Raw genomic sequence first — 27,086 nt, forward strand, 5'->3', positions numbered from 1 at the left:
TTTCCTCACTCATTGGGCAGGGGGTGGGGGTAGTGCAGAGGGGAAGGCTCTGTTAAAGGGAGGTGGGAGAAAGTGAAAAGCATGGAAACCATATAGAATGTGGAAATACCCTCTCCCAATGCAGGTCAACAGACCTGTCTGATTGAATTGCTTAGCTCCTTGTGAGTTTTAAGTAATTTTGTCTAGTCAACCCAGGCTTCAAGGCCACTTTTCTATCCACTTGGATCATCATACCTTTCCTTTAGCATGACTTTGTGTTATACTCAAATGTGAATGCTGTGAGCACATTTTCTCTTCTATTATACCATTTCATTTCTCGTCCTCTCCCTTCTTAGATGCCGGTTTATGTCACAGGTATCACCAACAGCCAAAGTCCTTTCTCTTTTGGAAATGCCATACCAGGGCTAACTTTTCACTGGTCTGTTACCAAGAGAGACATCCTGGACATCAGGGCAAGACATAATGAGGTATTTTTCTATGATTCACTAGGGTTTCTATATTACAAGAAGATGACCCATAAGAGGACCTCAACCCCTGCAGCTTTAGGCTGAATTCCCAGCATAGGAGTAGAAATTAGAGAGATTAGAGGCATCCTGCCTATAAATCAGAGAAAAAGAGAAATAACCTGTACAAATGAATCAAAAGCTGTGTTTTTTCTTTTTTAGAGAAGATTATTAGATATATTTGGGCAAAAAAAATCTTTGTTTCTTAAACTGAATCCACAATGCTACTATTAATATTTAAGTTTAAAAAATTATTTTAAGATTTGTAATGCCCTTTACCCACAGAAAGCCTATGAGGTAGCTGGGAGAAACATAATTCTCTATTTTCTTACTGAGGAAAAAAGTCTCAGAGAGGTTAGCTGACTTGGTCACACCACCTAATAAAGGAGAGTGAGTTAGGATTTGTACCCTGGTCTCATGATCCCACTTATCTTAGTCTAGTGGTATCTCTTGAGATAAAAGACAACCTATAATATAGAATGGATTTCTTTTTTTATATTTGTTCTATTTGTGACCACTGTTTCTCATTATTTTGGAGTGTTTTTTTTTTCCTTAATGACTTTTTGAGCTATCTTAACTAGAAAGAAAGAAGAGAGGCAGAAAGGAAAGACCAGACTAGCTCTTTGGCATTGGGAACTGGGCTGCACCTGGAAAGGGTCTGAAGTTAGTGTTTAGAACTGCCCTTCTTCGGGCAGAAGCCACAAGATGCTGTACTTGAAAGAATATTGATGTTCCAGGCTTCTCTTCGGCTCCCATCCAAGTATAACTTCGCTATGAGTGTATATGGACGAGTGAAGGGGAGAACTGGCTTGAAGGTTGTGGTCAAAGCCCTCGATCCCTCAACAGGACAGCTCTATGGCTTGGCAAGGGAACTTTCAGATGAAATCCAAATCCAGGTGACTATGAAGACATGTGAGGGGGGGAATATCAGGCACAAGAAATCAATTTAGGGGTGTCTGTGAAGCTGAGGAGAGGGAATCTGATCATTGACTTCAAGAATGGGAAAGAGGGAGGGAGCAAACTTGTTCTGCAGGAGGAGAGGGGCATCACAACATACATCCAAATAAGACCAGAGAGGAAAGTTAGGTAAATATAAGGAAAAACTGCTTAACAGTGAGGGCAGGCGGTTACACAGTGTGCAGTCTCAGAAGGCAGTGAATCCCCCTTCACAAGGGATTTAAGCAGCAGCTGGATGATTCCTGCCTCAGGTTGGAACTAGATGCAATCATAGCTCTCCTCCCACTTTGGTAATGAGATTATGGCTGACTCCATTTTCCACTTTTTATTTTTCGGGTTTTTTTTTGTTGTTGTTGGGTTAAGTGTCTTTCCCAAGATCACATAGCTAGGTAATTATTGTGTCTGAGACCGAATTTGAACTCATATCCTCCTGACTCCAAAGCTAGTGTTCTATCTACTATGCCACCTAGCTGCCCTCTTCTTTAGTTTAATTCCTTCAGTAACCCAACCACTAACAAGAAGGATGGGGCTAATGGCATTTCCTTCTTTGTCTATGTTTTTTTCTTCCCCGATTGTCTGAAACATAGGAGAAACCACAGAGATCTAGACATTGTAGACCAGTTCATTTCTTGGCTTGTGCCCCCACTCAGTCTAAAAGGAATAAGTCATGGTGGTGGATAGAAGCCAATATATTCTCAGCAAACACTATAACTTGTATTTTTTGAGTAGCAGTGAGATTTTAGTTCTAGGCTTATAGAGTGCCTTATTGACTGCTGCACACATTATCATCATCATTGCTGATATTTATATAATGCTTAAAAGTTTATAAATATGATCTCCTTCGATGCTCAGAAGCAGGAACCACAGGCATCATTATCCCAGTTTTACAGCTCAGAAAACTGAGGCTCAGAAAGACTGATCTCAGCAGTTTTCGACGAAGCTCCTAGGAGCTGTGTTTCAGAGTTGTCTTATGGCAACAGAGAGTGAACAAGTTGTAGAAATAAGGGCAATGAAAATAGAAATCAAGTGTATGATGTTCTTTACTGACCTGTTTGCCTCTTGACTGCCACCTCAGATGGAGCATTGCTTAGGACAGCTAGATGGCTCAGTGGATAGAATACTATTCTGGAGTCAGGAAGACCTAAGTTCAAATTTGACCCTGGACAAATCAGTTAACCCTGTATGCCTCAGTTTCCTAATCTGTAAAATGAGCTATAGAAGGAATTGGCTCTTCACTATCTGCCCAGAAAAATCCTAAAAAAGGTCATAGAGTCAGAGGCAACTGAAAAAAATAACAACAGAGGATAGCTTAGGCTCACAAAATTTTAAGCTGGGTCTTATGGATCATCAGATCCTACCCTAGAATCTGGACTACCTGATCAGAAGGCAGGGCGTTTTGTTATATACTGTTGCCTCTGACTCTGGACTCAGTTCCTCTCTAGTCAGTCAAAAACCACTATTCTCTTCAATAGACACATTACCAGCTTCTGAGGACACAGAGACATAAGTGAAGTCATCTCTGCCCTCACTGAGCTTGCATTCTACTCAACTGGAGAGTATACCAAATTCAAAGATAATTCATACAGAGTTCAGGGACAATAGCAAAGCATTGTAAAGGAGGAAGCCCTTGATGGGAAATTGGGAAGTGAAGAGGAAGAGCATTTCAGGCACAGCACTGGGTAGGGAGAATAGTGAGAAAGCCTCATGGGTCAGAATGTAGAGCTTGAGAGTGGGGACTAATGAGTAGTCAGCCTAGAAAGAGAAACCAGTGCTGAGACTTGGCCAAGTCAATTTATCTCTGGACTCTGGTTTAATAGTCTGTAAATTTTATTCAAGGAATCTTTAGTAGTCTTCTCAATAACTGGTGACGTTTGTTAGCAGTTCAGTTTAACAAATAGGTTTTAAGCCTGAAAGAGCTTAACCTTTCACTGGAGAGGGAACCTGAAAAGTTGAAAGACATATGGAAGGAAGAGAGAAGGATCTATCCCTCTGCTTCTTGTTCTTCCGATTCAGTTCATATTTCTTAAAAGCTGTACTCTGTGCCAGGCTAGGGAAACAAAGACAAAAGCCAGAGGTCCTGCCCTCAATTTTACTCTTTCATGGGAGGATACTATACACACACACACACACACACACACACACACACACACACACACACGTAAGTGATTATAATATATTCGTATTTCCCCTCTGCCTCTTAGTATCCTTAGATCCCTTCCAAGCTTCTCTCACTCTCACCTCCCTCTGCGTGTGCACGCGCGCACACACACACACACACACACATCTAGTGTAGTTAGTACCTCCCCCTACCAGGAGCCATAGAGAGTGGCATATCACTTTAACTAGATAGTTGTTTTACATAGTCTTTTGTTGTTTCCCTTGATAAATGAATGAAAAAGCATGTATTTAGTACTTACTGCATACCCAGAATCTAGTTAAAAGTGTACTCCTCTGTTGAGGACAGAAAAAGTCAACATTTTTGCTTTGGTTTCTTTAGCCACTGCCTAACAAAATGCTCAATAAAAAAAAGAGTAAATGAATAATAAATAAAAATCAGTACCCAGCAGATTCTTAATTTGTGCTTGTTGATTGATTATATAAAGAGTAATTTTAGGAGGGTGAGAGTGCTAATAAGTGAGGGAGGTGGAGAAGCCTTATGTAGGAGGTTGCACCTGAACTGGCCATTGGAGAAAACCAAGGCAGGAAGGACCCCCTGTACAAAGGAACAGAGCCAGGGTTTGAAGCAGCCTGGCTGGGTTTCAGTATTTCTTGGAAAGCATGTCAATAGGTCCTTATCCTTCAACACTCCTACACCATTACATACTGATTTCCCAAATAAAGATATCATCTAGAATTTGCTTCATCATTTGTTCTTCTTGCCTGTCCTCCTCCCTGGTCATTTTGGAATAATCTTCAGACAATAGACCATGCTTGGGAATTCTCACACCCTACCTCCCCTGCCAGGCAGGCAGGTACACCTAACTGAGCCGAGCCAGGCCAGAAAGCAGGGGGAGTGTTCAGAACTTCTCTGGGGTGTCCATACCCAAAGAAGCACTGATGTTCCTGAAGTTGGTAGTGGTGGTGATAATGATGGGTATGATAGCAATGAACAGGAAAAGGAAAAACACTGTTCCTAAGTAGTATCTCTCAGCCAGCCAACTCGGGATTGTAGTACCTAGACTTCTGAGGCTAATGGGCAGCTTCGCCCCTGTTCTTTTCAGCCCTGCCATTTGCCCAGATCTCCTGGCATAGGACTATTAACAAGCACTGCTTGGGCTCCTATAAACTGGCTCTCTTTCACTTGGCATGCAGGGTCAGTGGAGTAGAGAAATGGAAACAGCTCATTTTGAGGTCTTTAGATCACATATTCACTGAAGCAGGGAAAGAAGCAGGTTTCAAAAAGCATAACCGAAGTGGCCCTTCAAGAGGAATGATATTGGTTTCTGCTGCAAGTGGAGATTTCTAGGGAAGGATTCATTTTGATCTCCCATTCCCTAAGACTGATTTTTACTAGAAATAGATACCAGTTCCTCTGTTCCCTGGGAATAGAGATATTGTTGAAATAGATAGGTAAATAACAGTAAAAAGAAGAGACTCATTGAGTTTGAATGACTCACTTTGGACCATACCATTCAGGCCCTAACAAAAGTTTGGCTGCATCTAATGTCAGTCAACAGTGGGTCCAATGGCTTATGAAATACCCTTCATCCAGAGAAGTGGGAAGAATGTGGAACTTTGAAGTTTGAAATCCCAGATTTGTGTTCTGGTTCTGCCACTTAATGATCAGGCATTTCGTAAGTACTTACTGTCTGCTGGTCCTCGCCATAGACACACAAAGACAGAAATAAAATGGTCTGTCCCTTCAAAAAGCTTACATTTTATTAGATGTTTATTTGAGGTTAGATAATGCATTTTACCTTCTCTGGACCTTGGTCTCCTCATGTATAAAATGAGAACAATGTCAAAACACCATAGTATTTGCAGGGTTATTAGGCAATTCAAAAGAGGTTATTTACATATATCCATAGATATTATAGAATAACAACTGTATGTAACAATATATAAAAACCATTTACAGTTGAAATTGATTTGTAATCTTTAATGGTAAAAAAATCTCAAAATGGATTCTGTCACTTCTGTCAGAAACTCCCTCCAATGTTCCACGCCCCCTTGGAGTGCTTTGCTTATAGGTCTATATAGGTTGCTTGGGCTTGAATGATAACAGTAACAACAATAAATAGTTTATATTTGAGTTTTACAGTTTATAAATTCCATTCATGCTTATTACCTTAACAGTTTTCAAAGTGCTTTCTTCAAAATAACATTATGAGGTTAGTAGAAATGCCTAGTATGCCTAGGCATAGTAGCTAGAGTTCAAGGTCTGAAGTCAGGAGGACCTGAATTCATATTTGACCTCAAATATCTACAAGTTGTTTGACCCTTAGCAATTCACTTAACTAAATTTGCCACAGTTTCATCAACTGTGAGATGAACTGGAGAAGGAAATGGCAAACTCCAGTATCTCTGCTAAGAAAAACCCAAATGGGATTATGAGAAGTTAGACAACACTGTTCTAAAAGACAGAAAGCTAAAGGACATGAAATATGCCTGTTTCCAGACAGGTTGCAAGTTTCTAAACTGAGGTTAGAACCCAGACTCTCCCTAGCTTTGGGTCTAGAACTCTTCCTTTATTTGTATCCAGGGACATGTTGGTAGATGTTTAACAACTCTGCACTTCAGGGGAAAAAAAAGTTCAGATGACCCATCCTTAGGTTTAATCTGTATTGTTAACGTTTTTCTATCACTTTCTTATCTTTATCACTGGACAATCAACAAAACAATAAATCTATCCCTGATCTGTGGCATTTGCTGTTTTAACAGTCAGCTCTCAATAACTCATAGGAACTGACTCCCCCTGTTTTTCCTAGTTTGGCTTCTTAAGACCCAGGGTCTGTATATACTAAGATAAAGAGAATGGACCTCTGAGTAAAGTCTCTGGAAGCAGATGCCTTTGCTTGTTCTGAGATGTCTTTGTGGTCTATTGGAAAGATCTTCAGGAAGGGTGTGATACCTTGAAAAAGGAAACAAGACAAAGGCAAGTGCTTTGGGCAGATAGTACATGAGGGAGACAGAAGGCCCCATATTCTACCCCCCCAACCCCCTGCCACCATACCCAGGGACCTAATTGTGATAAACTGACATTTTTAGAGTTCTTTACAGCTAAACAGCCTTTTTACTTATATTATCTTATTTGATTTTCATAACATACCTGTTCATCTAAGTGACAACAGTCTTTTTTATAGATGACAAAACTGAGGATCAGGAAGTCTCTGTCTTGTCCAAGGTCACATAGATCATAGGTAATGGTGCCAGAACTATCTAAGATCAGAGATCTAAAGTCAAAAGGGATATTAGAGCTTATCTAATTCTATTCCTTTGTTTTACTTATAAAGAAACTGAGGTCCAAAAATGCTAGGTAACTTGTCCAAAATCACATAGGTAGTAGAATTTGAAACTTCTAGTCCCAAATCTAATATCTTTCCATTATACCACCTCTTCTGGCTGATGGTAGTCTCTCCATCATAGTTGTATTGAACCATATTGGCTCAGTGGTACCCCTATGTGATGAGCCAACTGAGAGAAACTGGGTCCCTAGGTCTTAACAAGCACTGACCCCAGATAGTCTAAGTTAGAATGTAGCCAGGTGAGGCTGCTGACATATAAAGAAGAGCTTTGGGACTGTGTTTTAAGATTTATTATCTGCTTGATTGAATTCATCTCATGGTGGCTTGACTCACCACTTCCCTGGATCTTTGTAGATACTGTCAAAATGTGTCAAGATAGGGAGGGGATGAGATAAGGCAATGAAGTGATTAAACAGGAAATCAGAGTCTGAGCAGCTGTTGGTGAGGATCAGGATGTTAACATGAAGGGAATGAAACTTAAAAAGAAAGACTGAGATAGAGAGGAGAGACAGATACGTGCATGCGCGCGCGTGCACACACACACACACACACACACACACACAGAATCGTCTTGGTCTTAGTATTGGTCTTGGGAGCATATTTGGAATGGCACTAGAGTCCTCATTCTGCCAGGGCTTTCTACATAACCTTCCACTTGGACATGTTTTTAAGTAAAGCTACAGAATTATAGGTAGGAATACCAAATGGGCATTGTCAGCAGATTTGTCCTTGCTTAAAGTAGTATTGGTCTCACCTTCATTTTAATATAAGAACAGATGGAAATGGCTTATCCAGTTGTTTTCATCATGTCTTTTTCCTATCTGAAAGTTTATTTTACTTGTTGTAGAGAAGTTCAGTAATGACTCAGTTGTAAGTAGCTTGCAACAATTGCTGTAGCCTTCTGTTCTCTCACTTTTCTTGGCTCCCACCCCATGAGGGAATCTAAACAGATGTGTGTGACTCAGATGTTACTGAAGGTAATAAAATTCTCTCTCTCTCTCTCTCTCTCTCTCTCTCTCTCTCTCTCTCTCTCTCTCTCTCTCTCTCTATCTATCTCTCACAGGTATTTGAAAAGCTTCTACTGCTTAATCCTGAAATAGAAGCCGAACAAATATTAATGTCACCGAACTCATTTATAAAGCTTCAGACAAACAGGTACATGCCTCAGATGAAGTTCTTCACAAGGTCACAGAGGTTATGAGTGTGTGTGTGTGTGTGTGTGTGTGTGTGTGTGTGTGTGTGTGTGTTTTCTGGCTTGAGTTTTCTTAAAAAGTGGAAAATTTGAAATACTTCATGCGACTTTCTGTGCTGTTTCATTAAAAATTCACACAGTCCATCTCATTTTTCTTCCCACCCTACTTCTTTAAACTCATTCTCTCTTTTCTCTTCTCCTCAGGTTATAGAATAGCACATCTTTTCACAGAGCTTTAGAGTACAAATTCTTTACATACAATGCCTCATGTGATCTTTATTAATAACTTTTTGAGGTATAATGCACATATGAACAGACCTATTTTAATGAGCAAATTTTCTAAAGAATCTTTTTCAAGGTTATAGTACTAGTAAGATGAAAAGGGAACTCAAACCTGGGTTCTCTGATCCTCCACCCAGGGTTCTTTGCCATATATAACACTGTCTCTTGAAACAAATAGACATTAAGCATACCTAGTCAAATTTATCTACATAAAAAAGAAAAAAAAATGCAATGCTACATTGCAGTATTCTAGCTTCTAACTTTTCAAAGAAAATAATTGACCTCATGCTTACTGATATTCATTTTATGAATTTGTTAAAGAAATAACTACTCACTTTTGTATAATAATTTAGAATTTACAAAGTACTTGCCTCAAAATTATGTGTAGTAGGTGGACTGGAGCTGAAATTAGGTATACAGAATAACTCCTAGATTAGAAAATCCCCTCTATCAATACAAATTGACACTTTTCTCTGCAGTTTATAATTTTTGAGAGTTACCCAGGCAACCAAGAGGTTAATGCTTTGTGTAGGGTCATATGAAATAATTGTTGTCAAGCTAGTTCTTTGTCCATAGTGCCCTGCTGCCTCTCATGAAGTAGATATGAAGGGAAATTATTATCATTATTTATATTTTATAGATGAATAAACTGAGCCAGGGAAAAACCTGGCTATTGGGGAATTTTTTTAGTTTTACTTTGTCTTTTGTGTTTACATTACAGTCAATTCTGGATATAAAATACCCACCCTTTAGCATTAAACTCCTTCCCAAGTTAATTGAAAACAAAATCCAGAAGGATCATATTTGGCAGAGTGTGCTATATCCTACATCCCTGCTTTCCTACTTCTATGAAGAGGAATAATGTTCATTCTCTTTTCTTTGAGACCAAGATTGATTTTTTTTCTGGTCTTTTCAAGACAATGGGCTTAAGTGACTTGCCCAAGGCCACACAGCTAGGTAATTATTAAATGTCTAAGGCTGGATTTGAATTCAGGTACTCCTGACTTCCAGGGCTGGTGCTCTATCTACTGGAAAAATTGAGTCTTTTAAGTCATGCAGAGTTTGACTTCTTTTTAACATTCTTTGCATTTGCATTAGTATAATCATTGACTATATTGCTCATGAAGTTCTCCTTCCTTCACATTGCATGAGTGAATAATATCTCATCATTTTACAGCACAGTAATATTCCCTTGGATCAATATTCAATTGTTTGTTGAATTTGTCCCCACCTAATTGGGGACGAATTGCTTTGTTTCAAATATGGTTGTTTAAAGAAATCTTAAGAATTGCTACATGTTCTCTTCCTTGAAAAGTAGATGATATTTTTTTAACCCAAGAACTCTAGTCATTTCCTTCTGCAAACTGGCTCCTTCATACAGGAAGAGAGTAGGAACAGAGAATTCTGACAAAATAACTTTATGAAAATTTTAAGTTTTCCAAAGCTCTTTACAAATATTATCTCATTTGATCCTCACAGCAACCCTGGAAGATAGATACTGCTATTATTCCCACTTTACAGCTAAGAAAATTGAATCGGAAAGAGATGATGTGACTTACCCAGGGTAATGTAGCAGCTAATTAGCTGTGGCTAGTTTTGAACTCAGATCTTCCTTACTCCAGGTCTAGCACTCCATATACTATGTTGCTGCCTTTCTGCTTCTAGGCATTAGTGGTTAGAGGAGTGCTTCTACCTGGTAAAGGAAGTAGGAGGCCATACAGAAACTTCAAAGGCAAGGATGGTACCTGAACTCAAATTTTACCTCTTTACCGGTGTCATCTTGAATGAGACTTTGCCTCTCTGGGCCTCAGCTCCCTAATCTACAGAATGAGAGTCTTAGACTAGATGATTTACAAGATCTCTTCCAGCTTGATAGCTACACAGCCACTAGTGAGGCTTGGCCATTATGTCTACAAAAATCACAATCCTGACTCACTAGCAAAGCACTGCTAGGTGGTTCAGTCTAGTGAACTTGACCAAGGAAGTGAGTACGATTTGGGTGAAGAAATGCAACCAAAGTTTGGAGTACCTTGTAAACAACCAGTTAAGCCAATGTGTGATCAGACATCTTAATCAAATTCAGAAAATACATTCTTTCTTTTGCAAACAGGCCAGATTTGGAATAGCCATAGAAGACCTGAAAGGGAGAGTTGCATCCAATTGTGACTTTCCATCAGGATGGCAAGTGCTTTAAAAGTATTTTGAAGTGATAAAAACAATCTTCAAGTGTCTGATGGAAGTTTTTAACTTTTACTTTTTGCTGATTAATGCCCATTAGACACTGTTCACCAAATAACTTCTGAGAAAGTATGTTGTCCCTATAACTATTAGTTTTCAAAATTAAATTTTCAATCAGTGAATGATGAGGCTGCTGCGCAGCTAACTGCAAGTAGGTCCTGATACATGGCTGAGGCAAGATAAGGCTTTTTAATTTCCCCTAAGCAATCTGAAATTAGAATTTGTAGAGTAGATACTCAGATTGTATACCAAAGCTCCTTGGATTCAGTCTGTTAGCATCCCAACCACACAGTCTTTTCCCTGATTTTACCCCTTCTGCCTTTTCAGTTTCCTGTGAAAGTAAATACCTTCCTTAAGAGAGTCTGTTTTTACTTCTTTGAGGGATGGAGTTGCAACTCTGAGTTACCGCATTCTGGATGGACCAGAAAAGGTTCCTGTTGTGTACATCGATGAAAAAGGCTTCCTGGTCTCCGGGTCACTGATTGGGACATCAACAATCGAAGTGATTTCACAAGAGCCATTTGGAATAAACCAGACAATTATTGTCGCTGTGAAGGTGGGATAAGATGATTTTTTTTCTTCTCTCTGGAATAATAAAATCTTTAGGATTTACGCATCTTTTCCCCTTGCAAGTACCAGAAATTTAACCTCTCTATACACCAGATGACTGCACTTTTAAAGAAAAACCCATTTCATACTTGAATGGTAAACATGAATAATAATATTTGTTCACATTTATAGTGTTTTATGATTTAAAAGCATTTCCTTCACACTGTTGGAGAATAAGTAGAAAATTGATTTTTTTTCCCCCAAGATCATCTGATCTTTCAATAGGCAGTTTGCTTTCTGTGTTCAAATAGTTTGGAGTTTTCTTGAATTATGGTCTTAAAGTTTTTTAACTTGGCTTCATGTTCTTCTGGGAGACAAACCTATGATCTTTATATTGTTTCTATACATACTTTTTAAAGGGCACTTTCTTATTTATGTGGAGTTCATATTATCTTTTAACACTATTTTTTTTTTTTGTCCTTCACTTGTATGTATTAACATTCCTAATTTTCATTGTGGTTTCTTAGGTGAGACTTAGTACTATGGATTTGAATTTTTCTATTATATCAGTTATTTTTTCTCTGTGGGCCATATATTCTGTTTTCACATTTCTTATTTCCTCTTTTAAATGACTCAGGAATATCCTGCTATAATTCTATTCTCTGCTGAGAATCTATAGGGTCTTCTACTTAATCAAATATTTTGATATGCCATTTTTATTTGTCCCACTATATTTCCTTATGGATATCTGGCCTCTTTTACCTGATATAGAGACTATACTCCCATCTGTTATTACTATCTTTCATATTCGTTTATTTATAGTCAAGGTCTTTTAATAGAGTTTCCTTACTCCTGAAGTCTTTCTTAATTCAATCTCTTTTTTTCCCCTAAAGTTCTCCTGTTTCTCATTCTGATTCCTTCACCTTTGATGGAAGCTTCCCTGGAGAATGGAGCTCAAAACTATGTCATCCTGCTCCCACATATGGTCATTCATTTTTCACCAGGCTCACTGTTTGTGCCAAGTGGCGGGGAGAAAGAGAGAGGGAGGGAGAGAGACACCTCCCTGTCTTAATCCAATTCTGTGGCAGCACAGAATGCTATCATGCCATTATTCCAGCGGCCTATGCAAGCTTTTGCTTTTTGATTTTGTAATGGAAAGAGTAGGCATAGTACAGTTTAGTTCTGTTGTGACTCTCTAGGTCTGCTCATATAGCCCCTTCACCTGCATGTTGGATTTTGGAGGAGGGGCTAAGTGAGGTCTTTACTGCTAGTTCCTTGAATTGTTCCCTCCTTAGAATTCTTGGTTTGGTGTCCTAAACCATAGAGACAAAGATATTGTTTTATCTCTTGCATATAATTCCTGTTGTGGAGAGGTTTGAGCAGTTAGAAGAATCAGAGGAAACTTTTAGGCCTACCTCTTTGTGTTCACATGAGAAGGCCTCATGCATTGATAATGACTTCCATTTGAGAGAGGAGGACATTGACAGAGAAACACATTAAGTGTTTCTAAGACAAACATAGTTTCTACCCTCCAAGCGGCCTATCACATTAATAATCAAATAAATATATTTCTATGCTGGAGATATTCTGGATGGATCAGGAGATAAAAGGAAAGATTGATACATATTCTCTTTCCCAGAGGAAAGATATTTTTTCAGAACAATTAAACAGCTTGATTCAGTTTAAAAGACCGTAGACTTTGAATTGTGTTCTAATTTTGCTATGACCTTGGACAAGTCATTTAACTTCTTGGACTTCCTGGTATAGATCTGTGATCCTGTGCACTCAAACAGCATTTTGTTGTGCCAGAAAGAGTGAGCCCAATTTCTCAAAGGATCATCTTTCTCTTTTTTGGTAGGCAATGGAATTGAGTGGCTTGCCCAAGGTCACACAGCTAGTGAGAAATGTTAATACCAGAAATTCATTTCTCCATGGCCTACAGATGTTTGCTTTTTTCATGATAGTAACTCATTTTTCTACAAAATTTTTGTCACAAGGTTCTTTCCTTACAACACCTGAGAAGTATTATAATCCCTATTATATTGAAGAAGTAACCAAGGTCCAGACATATTAAATGGCTGAACCATAGTCACATAGCAGGCAAGATTCATTCAAAAAGCCTTATCTCTTTTCATTTCCATTTTATCATCCTTTCACCAGGCTCTTCTCCTGATGATGTCATATACCATATATTCCAGTGAGGGCTTTTGTGGGCAGTGACCCACAGATTACAGTTTTAGGGTCCACAGATGCCTTTTCTTGACTCTGCCATCTTTCCTTGGGGTTCTAGGGTCTCATGGACATATAAGAAAGGTTTCCTCTTATCATTTGTCTCCCCTGTGCCTGATAAGATATTCATAGATTCTGTGAATTCACTGAGAGGATTGCAGATGTCCTAACAGTGACCTCAGAGGTGGCAGAATGACTAGCTACCCAATTTGACTGAACATGCTATACTTGAAAAGGAATAATATGAAAAGAGGTGGGAAGGGCAACAGGGAGCCATGTTGGGGAGGGTCTTAAGATTAAAGTTGATGAATATTTTTTGTGTTCTTGCTAGTAGCAGGTTGTTGTGCTGGGTGCTAAGAAATGGTGTTCTGACAAAAAAGTCTCAGATAGAGAGTGAGACAAGTATGCAGAGAACAGAATAGTAGGTGTCAGAAGAGATGTACAAACAGAGTGCTTCAGAGGAGAGATAATCAAAAGAGAAGATGGGGCTTCCAGGGTCTAGAAAAGAACCAGAGCCCCAGACTCAGAGTCAAAGGAAATAGATTTTGATTCAGACTCTACTATTTAATAGCAGTGTAACATGGAGCAAATCACACCATTAACTGAGAAACAGGAGATATGAGTTTGAATCTTGCCTCCCACAATTAATAGCTGTGAGTTACTAAATTACCAATATGAATTGCTAGTTATGGATTTGAATCTTGCCTCCAACAGTTACTGGTTATCTGACTAGGCAAACTGTCAACTCTCTGGGCCTCTTTTCTCTTCCATGTAAAATGAGAAAGTTGTTAGAGATTTGGTTTCTAAATCTTTTTTTGTGTTATGTTCTACTTTGTCAGTCTGGTGAAGCTTATGGAATCATAATTCTCAGAATAATGCTTTTAAATGCATAAAATACAACATATAGGATTATAAAGAAAAAGAATTACGGTTAAAAATAAAGATGTAATTTCATCCTATACAAATTCATAGACCATCCTCTCCTGAAGCCTGTCTGTGGAACTTCATTCTAGATGACCTCTAAGGCCCTTCTATCCCTCTCTATAAGGAAACTCCAGGCTGGTGGAGGCTAAAGTAGATAGATAACTCAAAACCCTGCCCCTGCATGTCAAAAGAGTTGTTTATTCTTATTTTTTATTAATCACTTTCTAGAATCTTGGTCAGTAGGGAAAACACTCATTTTATTTTTGAGCTATTTGCTGTAATATTTGTGGCCTATTTCATTAATTAACTGATCCCTCTCTCAAGAGAGTTGACTTTTAAGGGCCTATCCTCCTAACTAACCCCCACCCCCCACCCCACTCCACCCTTTCCAGTTTTTATCCAGGTCAGAACTGATTAAGTATTCATTTGTCTTCAAAGAGCTGTAGGTATGGGTTAACTTTAATTATAGAGCTGAAATTAGCAGTAGATTTGCTAATCCAGCCTATCCATTTCACAAAGGAAGAAACTCAGTCTTCAGAACCATAGGAAACTTGCTTGAGGTTATTCAGTGAGTTGGTGGTAAGCTCTTAGATCCTGGAATCCTTGTTTAGACCTCATAAAGTCAAGGACCCTTCTCTCTTCCTAACATTAATCTTGTTTTCCTATACAAAGATATACAGTTTGGAGAGTTCTGCATATTGAAGAGTTCCAATTTCTTTCCATCAAAAATCATATTTTCAGATGCCATGGAAGACCTATTTTAGAATCCCTGTAGATTCGCCTGAAATGTGGATAATTGCCTTGTATTTAGTAGTTTTGTTTATCCTGATTTTTGTATAAGAAAACATTATAAACTGGGATCCATCTTAGAGTTTTGTCTAGACCTTTGTGTTTGAAACCTAAAGGAGTCAGTAAGCTTTATTAAGATCATATAGGGAATAAGACAGTGTCTCTCATCTTTTCTTTTTGTCATGACTTCAAGGGAAGGTCAGTTGCTATTTTACCAAAGTCAAGGAAATGATACCATCCCAAAAATGTCATCTCCCTAGCAGCAATAGGACCATCTTCTTCTATATATGAAGAAATTATATGAATATGCATACTATATCATCATGTCATATACATTTATATAATCTATCCTATTCCATATTAAGCAGAATGTACTTCACTATAGGATTCCAGTTTGTCTTAAATGTGCTCAGGGAAGGTCAAATACACAGCTTTAACCATGCCCTATTTTCCCTTTTGGACAATGCCCTTTAGGTGTCTCCTGTTTCATACCTGAGGATTTCCGTGAGCCCTGTCCTGCATACACAGAATAAGGAGATTTTGACAGCTCTGCCTTTGGGAATGACCTTGACCTTCACCGTGCATTTTCATGACAATTCGGGGGAGACTTTCCATGCACATAACTCCGTCCTCAACTTTGCAACTAACAGGTAGCCAGGGAATCACTTAACCAAGCCAGAAGAGTAATGGAAGCTTTGAAGGGTCCTCCTAACCATCTATATTAATAGTTTGAGGAATTTAAGAGTGTTCAAGAACAGTCACTTTTCAATTATTATCTCATCTGAATCTCACAATGACTCTGGAAGATGGGTGCTATTATTAACCCCATTTTACAGATGAGGAAATTGAGGCACACAGGAATTAAGTGACTTGCCCAGGGTCGTGCAGCTAGTAAATCTTTGAAGTTCCAATTAAATTCAGATTTTCCTGACTCAGGACCCTATGGCACTCCTGGTTATCTGTCTGCAAGCAGGGTCTGATGCCTGCTTCCCAGAGATATGGTGGAGAGATATATCTTCCAGATCAGCCTTGAACTTGATATGCTCTGAGGCTTCTTTTAGGTGTACAATTTTGTGACTCTAAAATGATTAATGTGGTGAACATAATGTGGTGGAAAAAAAGAAAACCCTGATGATGAAGAGGAGAGGGCACAAGCTGTGAGCGTCTGAAGAAACAGATTGCTTTCAGACATTATTCAGAGTTTCCAACTTGAGCTGCAGACCAGTATGATGTGTCAGCCTTGTTGTCATTGAATTTATCATGAGAGCAAAACTAGGAGTTTTTAATGTAGCTATTTCATTAGATAAATTCAGACTGGAATACAAGGGATAGATTTCGGGTTTTAACTAAATACATTTTCAGTGCAGTCCCTTATTGTAAATGCAGCAACAACAAAAATGATTTCTTAGCTGTATATCCTATAATTCTTCTCTGGAGATAATTTAATTCTTAGGGTCAGAATAGAAGATAAGTGATAGGGAGTTATCTAAACCATCTCAGACTTCAGCTAACCCTTTGGACATATAGGGTCCTTTAGGTATCATATCAGTTCAGACAATCTGGCCTCTTTTCAGGTCTATTTCATAGATGGTTTAGTCAATGTTCTTAGAACATTGACATAAAAATCTATAGCTGAAATAAAATAATGGTGAATCCAGGTTTAGAACCTGGGGTTCTGTTTCTTCAGTTGTATTCTTTATTAGAGTCTATCATACCTCAGTTAGGAACAGGCTAAAAAATCCCTACTTTTTTAATGAAATAATCCAATTAACTAATTATCCCCCCCCCCAAAAGGGATCAGCTGGAATATCTTTCTTTGGATATAGTCTAATATATCAGGATTTCTTGTAGGTATTGCTGCCATACTTGAAAACACTTTTTCCTCCCCTCCATTATGCAGAGATGACTTCGTCCAGATTGGAAAGGGAACAACCAATAACACCTGCATCATCCGCACCGTCAATGTTGGACTGACTCTGCTTGCTGTATGGGACATGGAGCATACTGGCCTCTCAGATTATGTACCTCTGCCTGTCCAGCAGGTCATCTCTCCAGAACTAACTGAGACTGTGGTAGTAGGCGATGTCCTTTGTTTGAGCACTGTCCTGATAAGCCCAGATGGTAAGGCTTACCCAAGATACCTCTGTTACAAATTCTCATTTCTGACTTGGTGAATGTTTCTACTACTTAGTAACTGTGAGGATTGGGAAGCAGCATAATATAGGGGAAAATTCACTAACTGGAGTGAGGGGACTAGGTTCAAATCTCACTTCTAATAGTTCTTACTCATGTGATGTTGGGCAAATCACTCACCTGGGTTTCAGTTTCCTCCTTTGTAGCGTGGTGGGGTTGACATGAATTTCACATTTAAGAAATGTTCCAGAGTTTTCAGTGGGGCTAGGCCAGAAGAAAGGCACCTAAAGCCTCTAACAAAGAGAGATCTCCTTCCCAGGTCTCTCAGGAACATGGAGCTCTTCAGCCAACAATATTCTCCAAGTTGACCCCAAGACTGGTGTGGCCGTGGCCAGAGACTCTGGAGCTGTGACTCTTTATTATGAAATTGCTGGTCTTCTCAAAACATATAAGGAGGTAAGGCTCTGAGATAGGGGCTCCCAGATCTGCCTTTCCACCTTGTAGTATTTTTACCTCAAATTATTGCAGGTGGATGTAGAGAAGGGAAAAGATGGACTGAAGAAAGATTGAAAGTCAAATTCTGTTGAAGGTTCTTCCATTTTAAAATGAGCTTGCCATCTAAAGATTTTGGTAGTGGAGCTGGAAATCAAAAATTGATAGATTATTGCTGCCAAGTCACAAACCAACCTAGAATCACTGCTGTTGGAAATCTGCTGAGAAGCCATCAAGGGCTAGGAGGGGCTGGGGGGTAGGATATTCAAGATATTCTCCCGATGCAAAAACTTCTCTTGTAAGTCACCTTCTGAATCTTCCAAGAGGTGAACAAAGTCATTTTCTCTTTCCTTACTATTTATCTGCAAACCAGAGTGAATCAATGGAAAGTGCCTGGTCTGTATCCAGATGCATCTCATTTTTATAGTGAGCGTGTGCTGTATTAAATAAGAAAGTTTAACCTAATAGTTTGCATATTTAGCTTGGCTTCCGTGAGACAGCAACTTAATTCCCTTTCTGCAGCATAAGAAATTCAGGTGCTGAACAACTTCTGATTAATAGAGCTGTGATTGTGTGAAAGAATTGCCAGTGTTTGCATGGAAGATCTAAAATAATTCAGATGCTTTTTTGGGAAAACAGCCCCCACAAATTGACCTCTACTCAGTTCAGGTCCTTATTAATAGCAACCAAAGGGATGACACTGTTGTTTTGAAATATTTGTGATCTGTCTTTAGAAGTAACAGGGCCCACTCTGTTTTGGGGATGCAGCCTTTTGCATACTTCATGAACGCTCTGTCTTATTTCAAATTATGGTAATAATGGTAATAAAATAAGATGATCTTTTCTTCCCTTTGTTGAAAACCAATTTACCAAACTGAATAAACATCACTTTTATGAGAAACTAGGAGACCCATGATTCCTGGTGAAAATCAATTTCCACCTTACAGAAAGTTGTCCTGCTTTAATTTCTGCTTGTTTGACGTGGCCTTCAGAGGGCAAGGTGGATTTTGCAGTAGTCAATTGTGTGGCTTGGTGTTGAGGTCTTTGCTTTTTTGGTTTATTCTCCAGGTCTGGATTAGTACCCCTCAAAGGATTGTGGCCACCTATGTCAGCGGCATCCCAACCAACTTTCAAGGTATCACTGCTTCCAAAGTAATAGTTGTAACTGGAGAAAGAACCACCAATCTGAGAGGTAATGCTCATGCTAATGAATAACATTTCTATGTGGTGCCATCATGTTTATATAGCATTTTTCTTGCAATAACCCTGAGAGTTGTATAATGCAAGTCATGCTATCCCCATTTCGGGGGGAGAAAATTGAGGCTTAGAGAGAAGCATCTTGGATATGGTCACACAGTTAGTAAAGTGATGGATTCCATAAAGTTCTATTAAAGTGGTGGATAGTTGTGATTTTCTAGGAATTCATGTTTTAGTATTATCATTAATAATTAGAATACTCATAACTCATACTTGATTGCAGCTCAGATGTGTTAAGATTGAATGGCATCATTGTATAGTATATAGGACCCTGTATTTGGAATGGTCTAGAAAACCTGGGTTAAGATTTTGATTTAGATATTTAAAAGTTGTTTGACTCTGTGAAGATTACTTGATCTCTTGATGTCTCAGTCTTATTAGCTGTTGGATTTGATGGACTTCTTATCTAAGGTTTCTTCCAGCCCTGAATTTGTGATTTGATGAACCTTGTAATGGGAGGGTTTTTATCAGTTGTTTTCAAATGAGAAAACTGAGACTCCAGACCCCAAGAGGCAGAACTCAGATATCTCCTGACCCTATTGACAAAGAGAATGAGAGAGAGAACTTGGAGAATTCATCTAACTTTCTGCTAGCTTTGGTTCTCCTTTTTGGATTAATTGGATATTATGTTTCATGTGGAAACTTGGCAGGATATTTGTATACCAAGTGGATAGGATGAAATTTGTCACTTTTGAACAAAAGATGCATTTCAATCTCACAGCTGCTAAAGGAAAGCTCTTTCTTGCAATAGATGGTTCTGGAAATAAACCAACAAGCTTCTAGCAACTTTTGATTTTTATAATTAACTTTTTTTTAAAGTGACTCTACCACCACTAAACCTGTTCTCTCTTGCCGATCACCAACCTTGACAACAACTGGAAAAAATACTGTTGTCAAAGTCACTTAACTGGTAAAATTAAATATCATCATTCTTGTTCTGATTAATGAACCAGACTTTATTGTATCACTGTGGCCTTTTTTTTCTTCAACATAGTATAAGTGCATGACATTTGGTTGTTGTTGAAATGATATTTAGTGTATTATTGGAGAACTATTGTCCTATTGGTGTCCAGAAATAAATTCTCCCTCTTTCTGGATGACAGAAAAAAAAGAATGCATTACTGGAGCTCATTGAACAGCCTCATGCATGAGGTACAAGATCTAGAATGATGCTGAAATTATCAGTGATTCAGTCTGACCTACACACCTGACAGCAATTTAATCCCTTCCTTTCATAAACTCTGCTATCATTATAGAACTTTCAGTAATACTGTTGCTCACCCTTGTTATAATAAGACTTGCTTAAATTTGGAATCACAACTTCTGATTAATAGAGCTGTGATAGTGTATACCCTTTGATCCAGAAATACTACTACTGGGTCTATGCCCTGAAGAGATTATAAAAAGGGTAAAAACATCACTTGTACAAAAATATTCATAGCAGCCCTGTTTGTAGTGGCAAAGAATTGGAAATTGAGGGAATGTCCATTAATTGGGGAATGGCTTAATAAACTGTAGTATATGTATGTGATGGAACACTATTGTTCTATTAGAAACCAGGAGGGATGGGAATTCAGGGAATCCTGGAGGGATTTGCATGAACTGATGCTGAGTGAGATGACCAGAACTAGAAGAACATTGTACACCCTAACAGCAACATGGGGGTGATGATCAACCTTGATGGACTCGTTCATTCCATCAGTGCAACAATCCGGGACAATTTTAGAATATCTGCAATGGAGAATACCATCTGTATCCAGAGAAAGAATTGTGGAGTTTGAACAGAGACCAAAGACTATTACCTTTAATTTTTTAAAAAGTTACCTTATTATATAATTTTTCTATCTCTTATACTTTATTTTTTTTCCTTAAGGATATGATTTCTCTCTCATCACATTCAACTTTGATCAGTCTATACCATGGAAACAATGTAAAGACTAACAGATTGCCTGCTGTGGGGGTGGGGAGAGGGAAGCAAGAATGGGGGAAAAATTGTAAAATTCAAAATAAATAAATAAATGAATTCTAAAAAATAAGACTTGCTTAGAAAACATTTGGAGACAAGAGAATGTAGTAGCTATAGAGCCAATTGGCCTTGGAGCCAGGAAAAAAAAACATCTTTGTCACATACTAGCTGTGTGCCCCTGGCCCTGTCACTTAACCACATGGGGCTTAGGCAACTTTCTAAGACTCTTAGGCAGTGATTCTCAAAGTGTGTGGTCCTGAGATCCTTTCAGGAAGTCTGAGAGATCAAAATTATTTTCAAAATATTACTAAAATATTCTAATACAATAAATGACTGATTATAGCTTACATGAACAAAATCTCTTTGGAGTTCTCTGTAATTTTTAAGAGTTTAAAGGTTTAAAGAGTTTATAGTAAGAGCATTTCTGTAAAATTAATCAATTGTAAAAGATATAATAACTCTGATCAATACACTGACCTTCCACAATTCCAAAGGATACATGATAAAAGAAAATACTCTCTACCTTCAGAGGAAAGACTGAGGAACTCAAAGTGCAGATTGAAGCATATTTTTCTTTTTTTTCTAGAACATGGCTAATGTGGAAATTTATTTTCATGACTTCTTTTTGTAGTAGATATTGTTTCTTGCCTTTCAAAGGGTGAAGGAGGGTGAGAAGGGGAAGAAAGAGTCTGGAACTGAAAATAAAAGGGGTCTGAGACCAAAAAGTTAGGATTGCTACTTTAAAATGTAAAAAAAGTGCTGATCTACATTAGGAGACCTGAGGTCCTATCCTGTCCTTATCTAGAAAACAGTATGAGCTTGGAATGGGGAGAAGTGGATGTAGATAAAGAAAGAGTTAGCCCACAAGTCTGAGAATGCATGGAGGGAGACTGCCAGCATCAGAGCTATTCTTGTCTCCTTCTCATACTCCAACTTGTTGTCTCTAGGAGAATGCTCACCAGTCCAGGTGGAAACCATTGTTGAACTTCACCCTGAAACCCTCATCAGCTGTCAGCTCCAGTTCAACCAGGAAGTATTCGATTTTCCAGCATATGACATTTTCACTACAGAACCTGGATTTGATGCATCTCTAGGTAAACTTGCCAAACTCTGAACATTGACATTGTCACTGGCAGTAGTTATAATTTGAGGAAATATCAAGACATGGGACTTCTTGTTCACAGAAACCATCTACCCAAATAGGTCTATATTTCTGATAATTCAACCTGAGGAAATTCATGTTGGCACTTGGGTTCATGGCTCAGTGCTGCTGCCATAGGGAATTTATTTTTCTTAAAATGTCTGATACTCTGTCATCTTTAGCATTGCTATTGTGGTGATTCTGAGGAATTAGTCTGAGAACTCTTGCTGTGATTCTCCAAAATACCTTGGTTTAGAGGGGTACCTAGTGGCAGCAGACATTGCATAAATGCTACCAGCTTGCTTAGAGAAGATCTGGGATCTGCCTAGTGACATCTGAATCCTAGATGACCAGTAAGGAAAAAGTTGACTCTTGCTGAGTCACAAGCAAACTCTGAGAACTCAGCAAGGTCAGGGTCTAGCTCCTAGAAAGTCTAGGTATGGAAATGTACCTGGCAGCTGGCTGCTTCTCCCTTCCATCACTGTGCCTCAGCTGGCAGAAGATACAGATCTTTAACAACACTGGCAACTGGACAGAAGTCATTTTGACATAAACTTTTATTTCTCAGTGGTTTTCCTGATTGCCAAGGACTTTATCATATTTACCCAGCAGCTAACATCAAGTCTGGCAGACAGTAAGCTACCCATCAAATATCATGGCACTAAATGAATTAATTCAGAAATTATTAAGTGGCTACTTTGTGCTGAGCCTTAAGGGTGATACAGATGTCTACGACATACTCTGGATCCTCAAGGAGAATTAAAATCCGGGAAAGGTACTAAGACAATTATACAGATAATTAGTGAATCCAAATACAAGTGCAAAAAGTGTTCTCGAGATGCAGAGATCATTTCCAATTTGAATGGATTAGAGAGAGGATATCCTAGGTAAAGTGGCATCTGATCTAGGCTTTATAAAACAGGTAGACTTTCATTAAGTAGAGACTGGGAAACAGTCTAGATGGTCAAAAACATGAAGATAGCATGTACTCATAGAACAGGGTGTAGATTCCTTTTGGCCAGAGTGTATGTGTAACATTTTATCCCAGCAGAGGATAATGATGAAATGTCCTATCTACCTCCTGTCTGAGAGGTAAGGGACTCAAGGTTTTGAGTCCTGATAGGATGCAGTGGAAATAAAGGAGTGGATATAAATGGAGGTAGGAATGCTGGGAATTGGTGATTAATTGGGCATGATGACAAGATAGCAGCCAGTCAGTAAACAAGCATTTATTAAGCACCAGCTCCTGTCTATGCCAGAGAACTGTGCTGATCAAAAATGTCATCATAGGAGAGGGAGAAGGATTGGATCTGTGTTTTCTCAGTCTAGAGAATTACCATGTGAGAAAACTTCCATCTACCAAAGCCATTTGACATTCTCTTAGAGAGTTGCCTAGAATCACTTAACCAGTCAGAAATGCTGCAATAGATGACAAGACTTATCACCACTGAAGGTGCCAGGGATTCAAACCTGGTGTGTCTAACCATTTAGCGTGTGCTGCATATAAGGTCTGAAACTCTCATTGCTCCAGGCCAGTACACCTGTTCCATCATGATGCACAGGCTGACTGACAAGCAGCTCAAACACCTCAGCATGAGGAAGACAGCTCTTATGGTGACAGCTTCACTCCAAGACAGCCATTTCTCTGGAGAACAGATCAGTGCTGAAGTACCCTTCAACCCTGGACTTTATGCTGACCAAACAGAAATCATCTTAAGTAACCACTATATGAGCTCAGAGGTCAAAATATTTGGAGCCATGGAGATTCTTGAGAATCTTGAGGTGAGTGGGTTTTGGTTTTCTGCTGTTCTTTTGTTTTCTTTTGTTTTTAAGAGTGAATTTCTAATTTTAGGCAAGTGTAGGGAATTTTAGAATATTTAATTAATGTCAATCAAAATCCCACACTTGATTTTTACATATGTCTGTTGTGAAATTTTTGATGTATAATTTATAATAAAAGACATCTCCCCATATCTTCCCATAAAAAGTTGATCAAAAATACATAATAGAGTATTTGCAACTGACATGACAGTACATGGAACTGTTTTTCTACTTTACCATTTCTCAGCTGAACAGAATTATATATGCTTTACTGATCTGGATCAATATTCCCCATTACATATGGCCTGAATTTTGTTTGCACCAGCATTGTCTTCACTTATATAGTCATGGTGGATAATTGTTTTTTGGGAATTGCTTTCTTTTCTCTGCATCAAGTCATACAAATCTTCTATTTCTTTAAATTCTTCATATCCAGTCTAACTTTTAGCACAAAATAATGTGACATTACAATTACATATCATAACTTGTTCAGTTATTTTTGGAATATGCAAATCTGTACAGATTGTTCTGAGACCAAATTTTTCAAAATATGCTAAGAAGAACCTTTGTAATAGTCAATTTATTGAATTTCTTGAGTAGCTACTCAATAAACCACCAAAAGACTCTGCATAGACACAAAGGAAGGAAAAGAGGCATGTTGTAGTATTCTTGAATGTCATTATTATTATGATTGGTACATGCATATGCATGTCATATGTAACATGTACATATGCATGCATACTTATATGAATTATGTAGTGCTTTATTGTTTGGAAAGGACTTTCCTCATAGCAGCTCCCAAGAGGTTGTTATAGCATCAGCACTATTTATCCTTATTTCACAGTGGGAGGTTCATCAAGATAAAGTGACTTACCCATAGCCACACGGGGAAGAGAAGGGAACGAGCATTTGCTCACATCTAATAACAAGATAAAGTATTTCCTTAAATGGTTCTTAGTAGTTAGTCTTTTAAATCTTTTTATTTTCTCAATTTTTTTTTTTTTTTTTGGTTCTGTGTTCGAGGTTTGGAGGTAGGGCTAAAGGGGAAGAACCAGGTCTTTGCTGGATAAAGCGGTATCCCACTCCACACACACACACACACACACACACACACACACTGCATACTGCATACTGCATACCACACCACACACATACACCCTACACTGCATACCGCATACCCCACCCTCCTCACACATACACCCCAATCTGGAAGGGAAGACAGTAGACCTGCCTATTCCACGGATCACCCTACATAAGTATGCAGATCATTTCTCTTCTCATCCAGATTGCTTAAGATAAGGGATGCCTTGATCAAAGAAGATTTTTCTATCCAGGGACCACTAATTAATGCAGAAGACTTTAGACACATTATCTCATTTAATCCCTGTGAGGTATGTGATGCTTAATATTTCAAGCATCCCTGATTTTAGTGATCTGGATCCTTTCCCCCACCACATGTATTATAGAGGTTGATCTCCTTGAACAATTTATCCCCCCTGCTGTAGTTTGCAATCATCCCAAGTATGAGTCTCTCTCACGAAAAGGAACACAGTAGGGCAACTTGGTGGTGCAGTGGATAAAGCACCGGCCCTGGAGTCAGGAGTACCTAGGTTCAAATCTGTTATCAGACACTTAATAATTACCTAGCTGTGTGGCCTTGGGCAAGCTACTTAACCCCATTTGCCTTGCAAAAACCTTAAAAAAAAAAGGAACACAGTTGAGGCAGCTAAGTGGCACAGTGGATAGAACACTGGTCCTGAAGTCAAGAGAACCTGAGTTCAAATGTGACCTCAGATACTTGACAATTACCCTAACTATGTGACCTTGGGCAAGTCACTTAATCCCATTGTCTTGCCGGGGATAAAAAAGAAAGAAAAGAAAAGGAACACAGTTTGCAATGCTGGACATACAGTAGATAGTTAAGAAACATTGAATGACTAAATGAATTTTCTTGAAGGAATTATTCTGGGGGAGTTCATATAAATTTTGTCTTGTTTAAAATAGTTCTTTATTATATTAGACCATAATAAGATTGCCTAGGAGAAAAATATCTGAATACAAACAATAAAAATTGACAACACTACACTCCTCCCCAAAACACACACACACACACACACACACACACACACACACACAAGTTTATCCCTATCACTAAGTCTGACATATTCTTTACATTGAGAAACGTCTTCCAATCAAAGTGATTCTTAAGCATGGGATCCAAAAAAAAAAACCCTGGAAGAAGTCAGGAGACCTGTGTTCTAATGGCAACTCTATCCATCTATCCATCCACTTGACATATGATATGACAGGCACTCTGGGCAAAGTTGGAAAATCCTTCCCCTGTCTACTTTTCCTCAGGGTTTGTTTTAAGGATAAAATGGGATCATATGTGTAAAAATACTGTAACAATAACTTGTTAATTAACTGTGGGGGAGGAAGGGTTATGGTATATCAGGTGATAGAGGGAAAGAATTTTGAATGTGGAAGTCAAAAAAGCTGGGTGGAAGGCCCACATCTGTTTCCTTATTCACTGGATTACAATAGGTAAGACCCTTTAGGTCTCTGGACTTTTTTTTTCCTCATTACCCTCCATCTTGGTGAAGTCTTTCCCTGGCCACCACTCCCTAAAAGAATGTATAGTTCATCTCCTTAGAAGTCAGCCTCCCAGAGGACAGACAGATTTTCTTTTATCTGATAGAAAACAAACATTTAATACATTTCATTCATGCATCTTAGCAATTTTGGGAGGAAACAGATTTTATAAATGGCGAAAGCATTAATCAATACCTGCTATAACTATTGATATTGTTGTTGATTTGAGGAGTCAGTTTAGCCTGGTCTTTTGATGTTATAGGTAAGGTTCTCCTCAGGAAGAACTTCCTGCATAAATAAAGATTAGCTCCTTCTCTACAGTTTCAGTTTTAGCATAGTGAAGTTAAACTCAAATAGAAACTCTCGAAAAATCCCTACTGGCCCATGTTGTCCCAGAAAACCACATATTAACATTATCTATCTTCTGTTGTATTTTTCTTTATTTTACTGGATATTTCCCAGTTGCCTATCAGTCTAGCTTGAATTGTACTTTGGAGTTTTTCTGAATGCATTCAGCTTGCTGTCTTCTGTTTAACACTTCTCTCTTGTTTAATTT

General features: G+C 38.5%; 1 protein-coding gene across 3 annotated transcripts in view; it reads left to right on the forward strand.

The window, feature by feature from the left end:
* The window catches only part of NUP210 (nucleoporin 210), a 178,069-nt gene that overhangs the window by 142,638 nt on the left and 8,345 nt on the right, over nucleotides 1-27,086 (forward strand). For all 3 annotated transcript variants that reach the window (XM_074198373.1, XM_074198375.1, XM_074198374.1), the window contains 10 exons: nucleotides 336-467; nucleotides 1,241-1,399; nucleotides 7,989-8,080; nucleotides 11,019-11,193; nucleotides 15,603-15,778; nucleotides 17,029-17,249; nucleotides 17,581-17,717; nucleotides 18,822-18,945; nucleotides 21,924-22,070; nucleotides 23,649-23,899. In XM_074198373.1, coding sequence (XP_074054474.1) covers nucleotides 336-467; nucleotides 1,241-1,399; nucleotides 7,989-8,080; nucleotides 11,019-11,193; nucleotides 15,603-15,778; nucleotides 17,029-17,249; nucleotides 17,581-17,717; nucleotides 18,822-18,945; nucleotides 21,924-22,070; nucleotides 23,649-23,899 — 1,614 coding nt within the window. The remainder of the gene's footprint in view (nucleotides 1-335; nucleotides 468-1,240; nucleotides 1,400-7,988; nucleotides 8,081-11,018; nucleotides 11,194-15,602; nucleotides 15,779-17,028; nucleotides 17,250-17,580; nucleotides 17,718-18,821; nucleotides 18,946-21,923; nucleotides 22,071-23,648; nucleotides 23,900-27,086) is intronic.

Source organism: Macrotis lagotis, chromosome 8 (genome assembly GCF_037893015.1).
Source record: "Macrotis lagotis isolate mMagLag1 chromosome 8, bilby.v1.9.chrom.fasta, whole genome shotgun sequence".
Taxonomy (NCBI): Eukaryota; Metazoa; Chordata; class Mammalia; order Peramelemorphia; family Peramelidae; genus Macrotis; species Macrotis lagotis.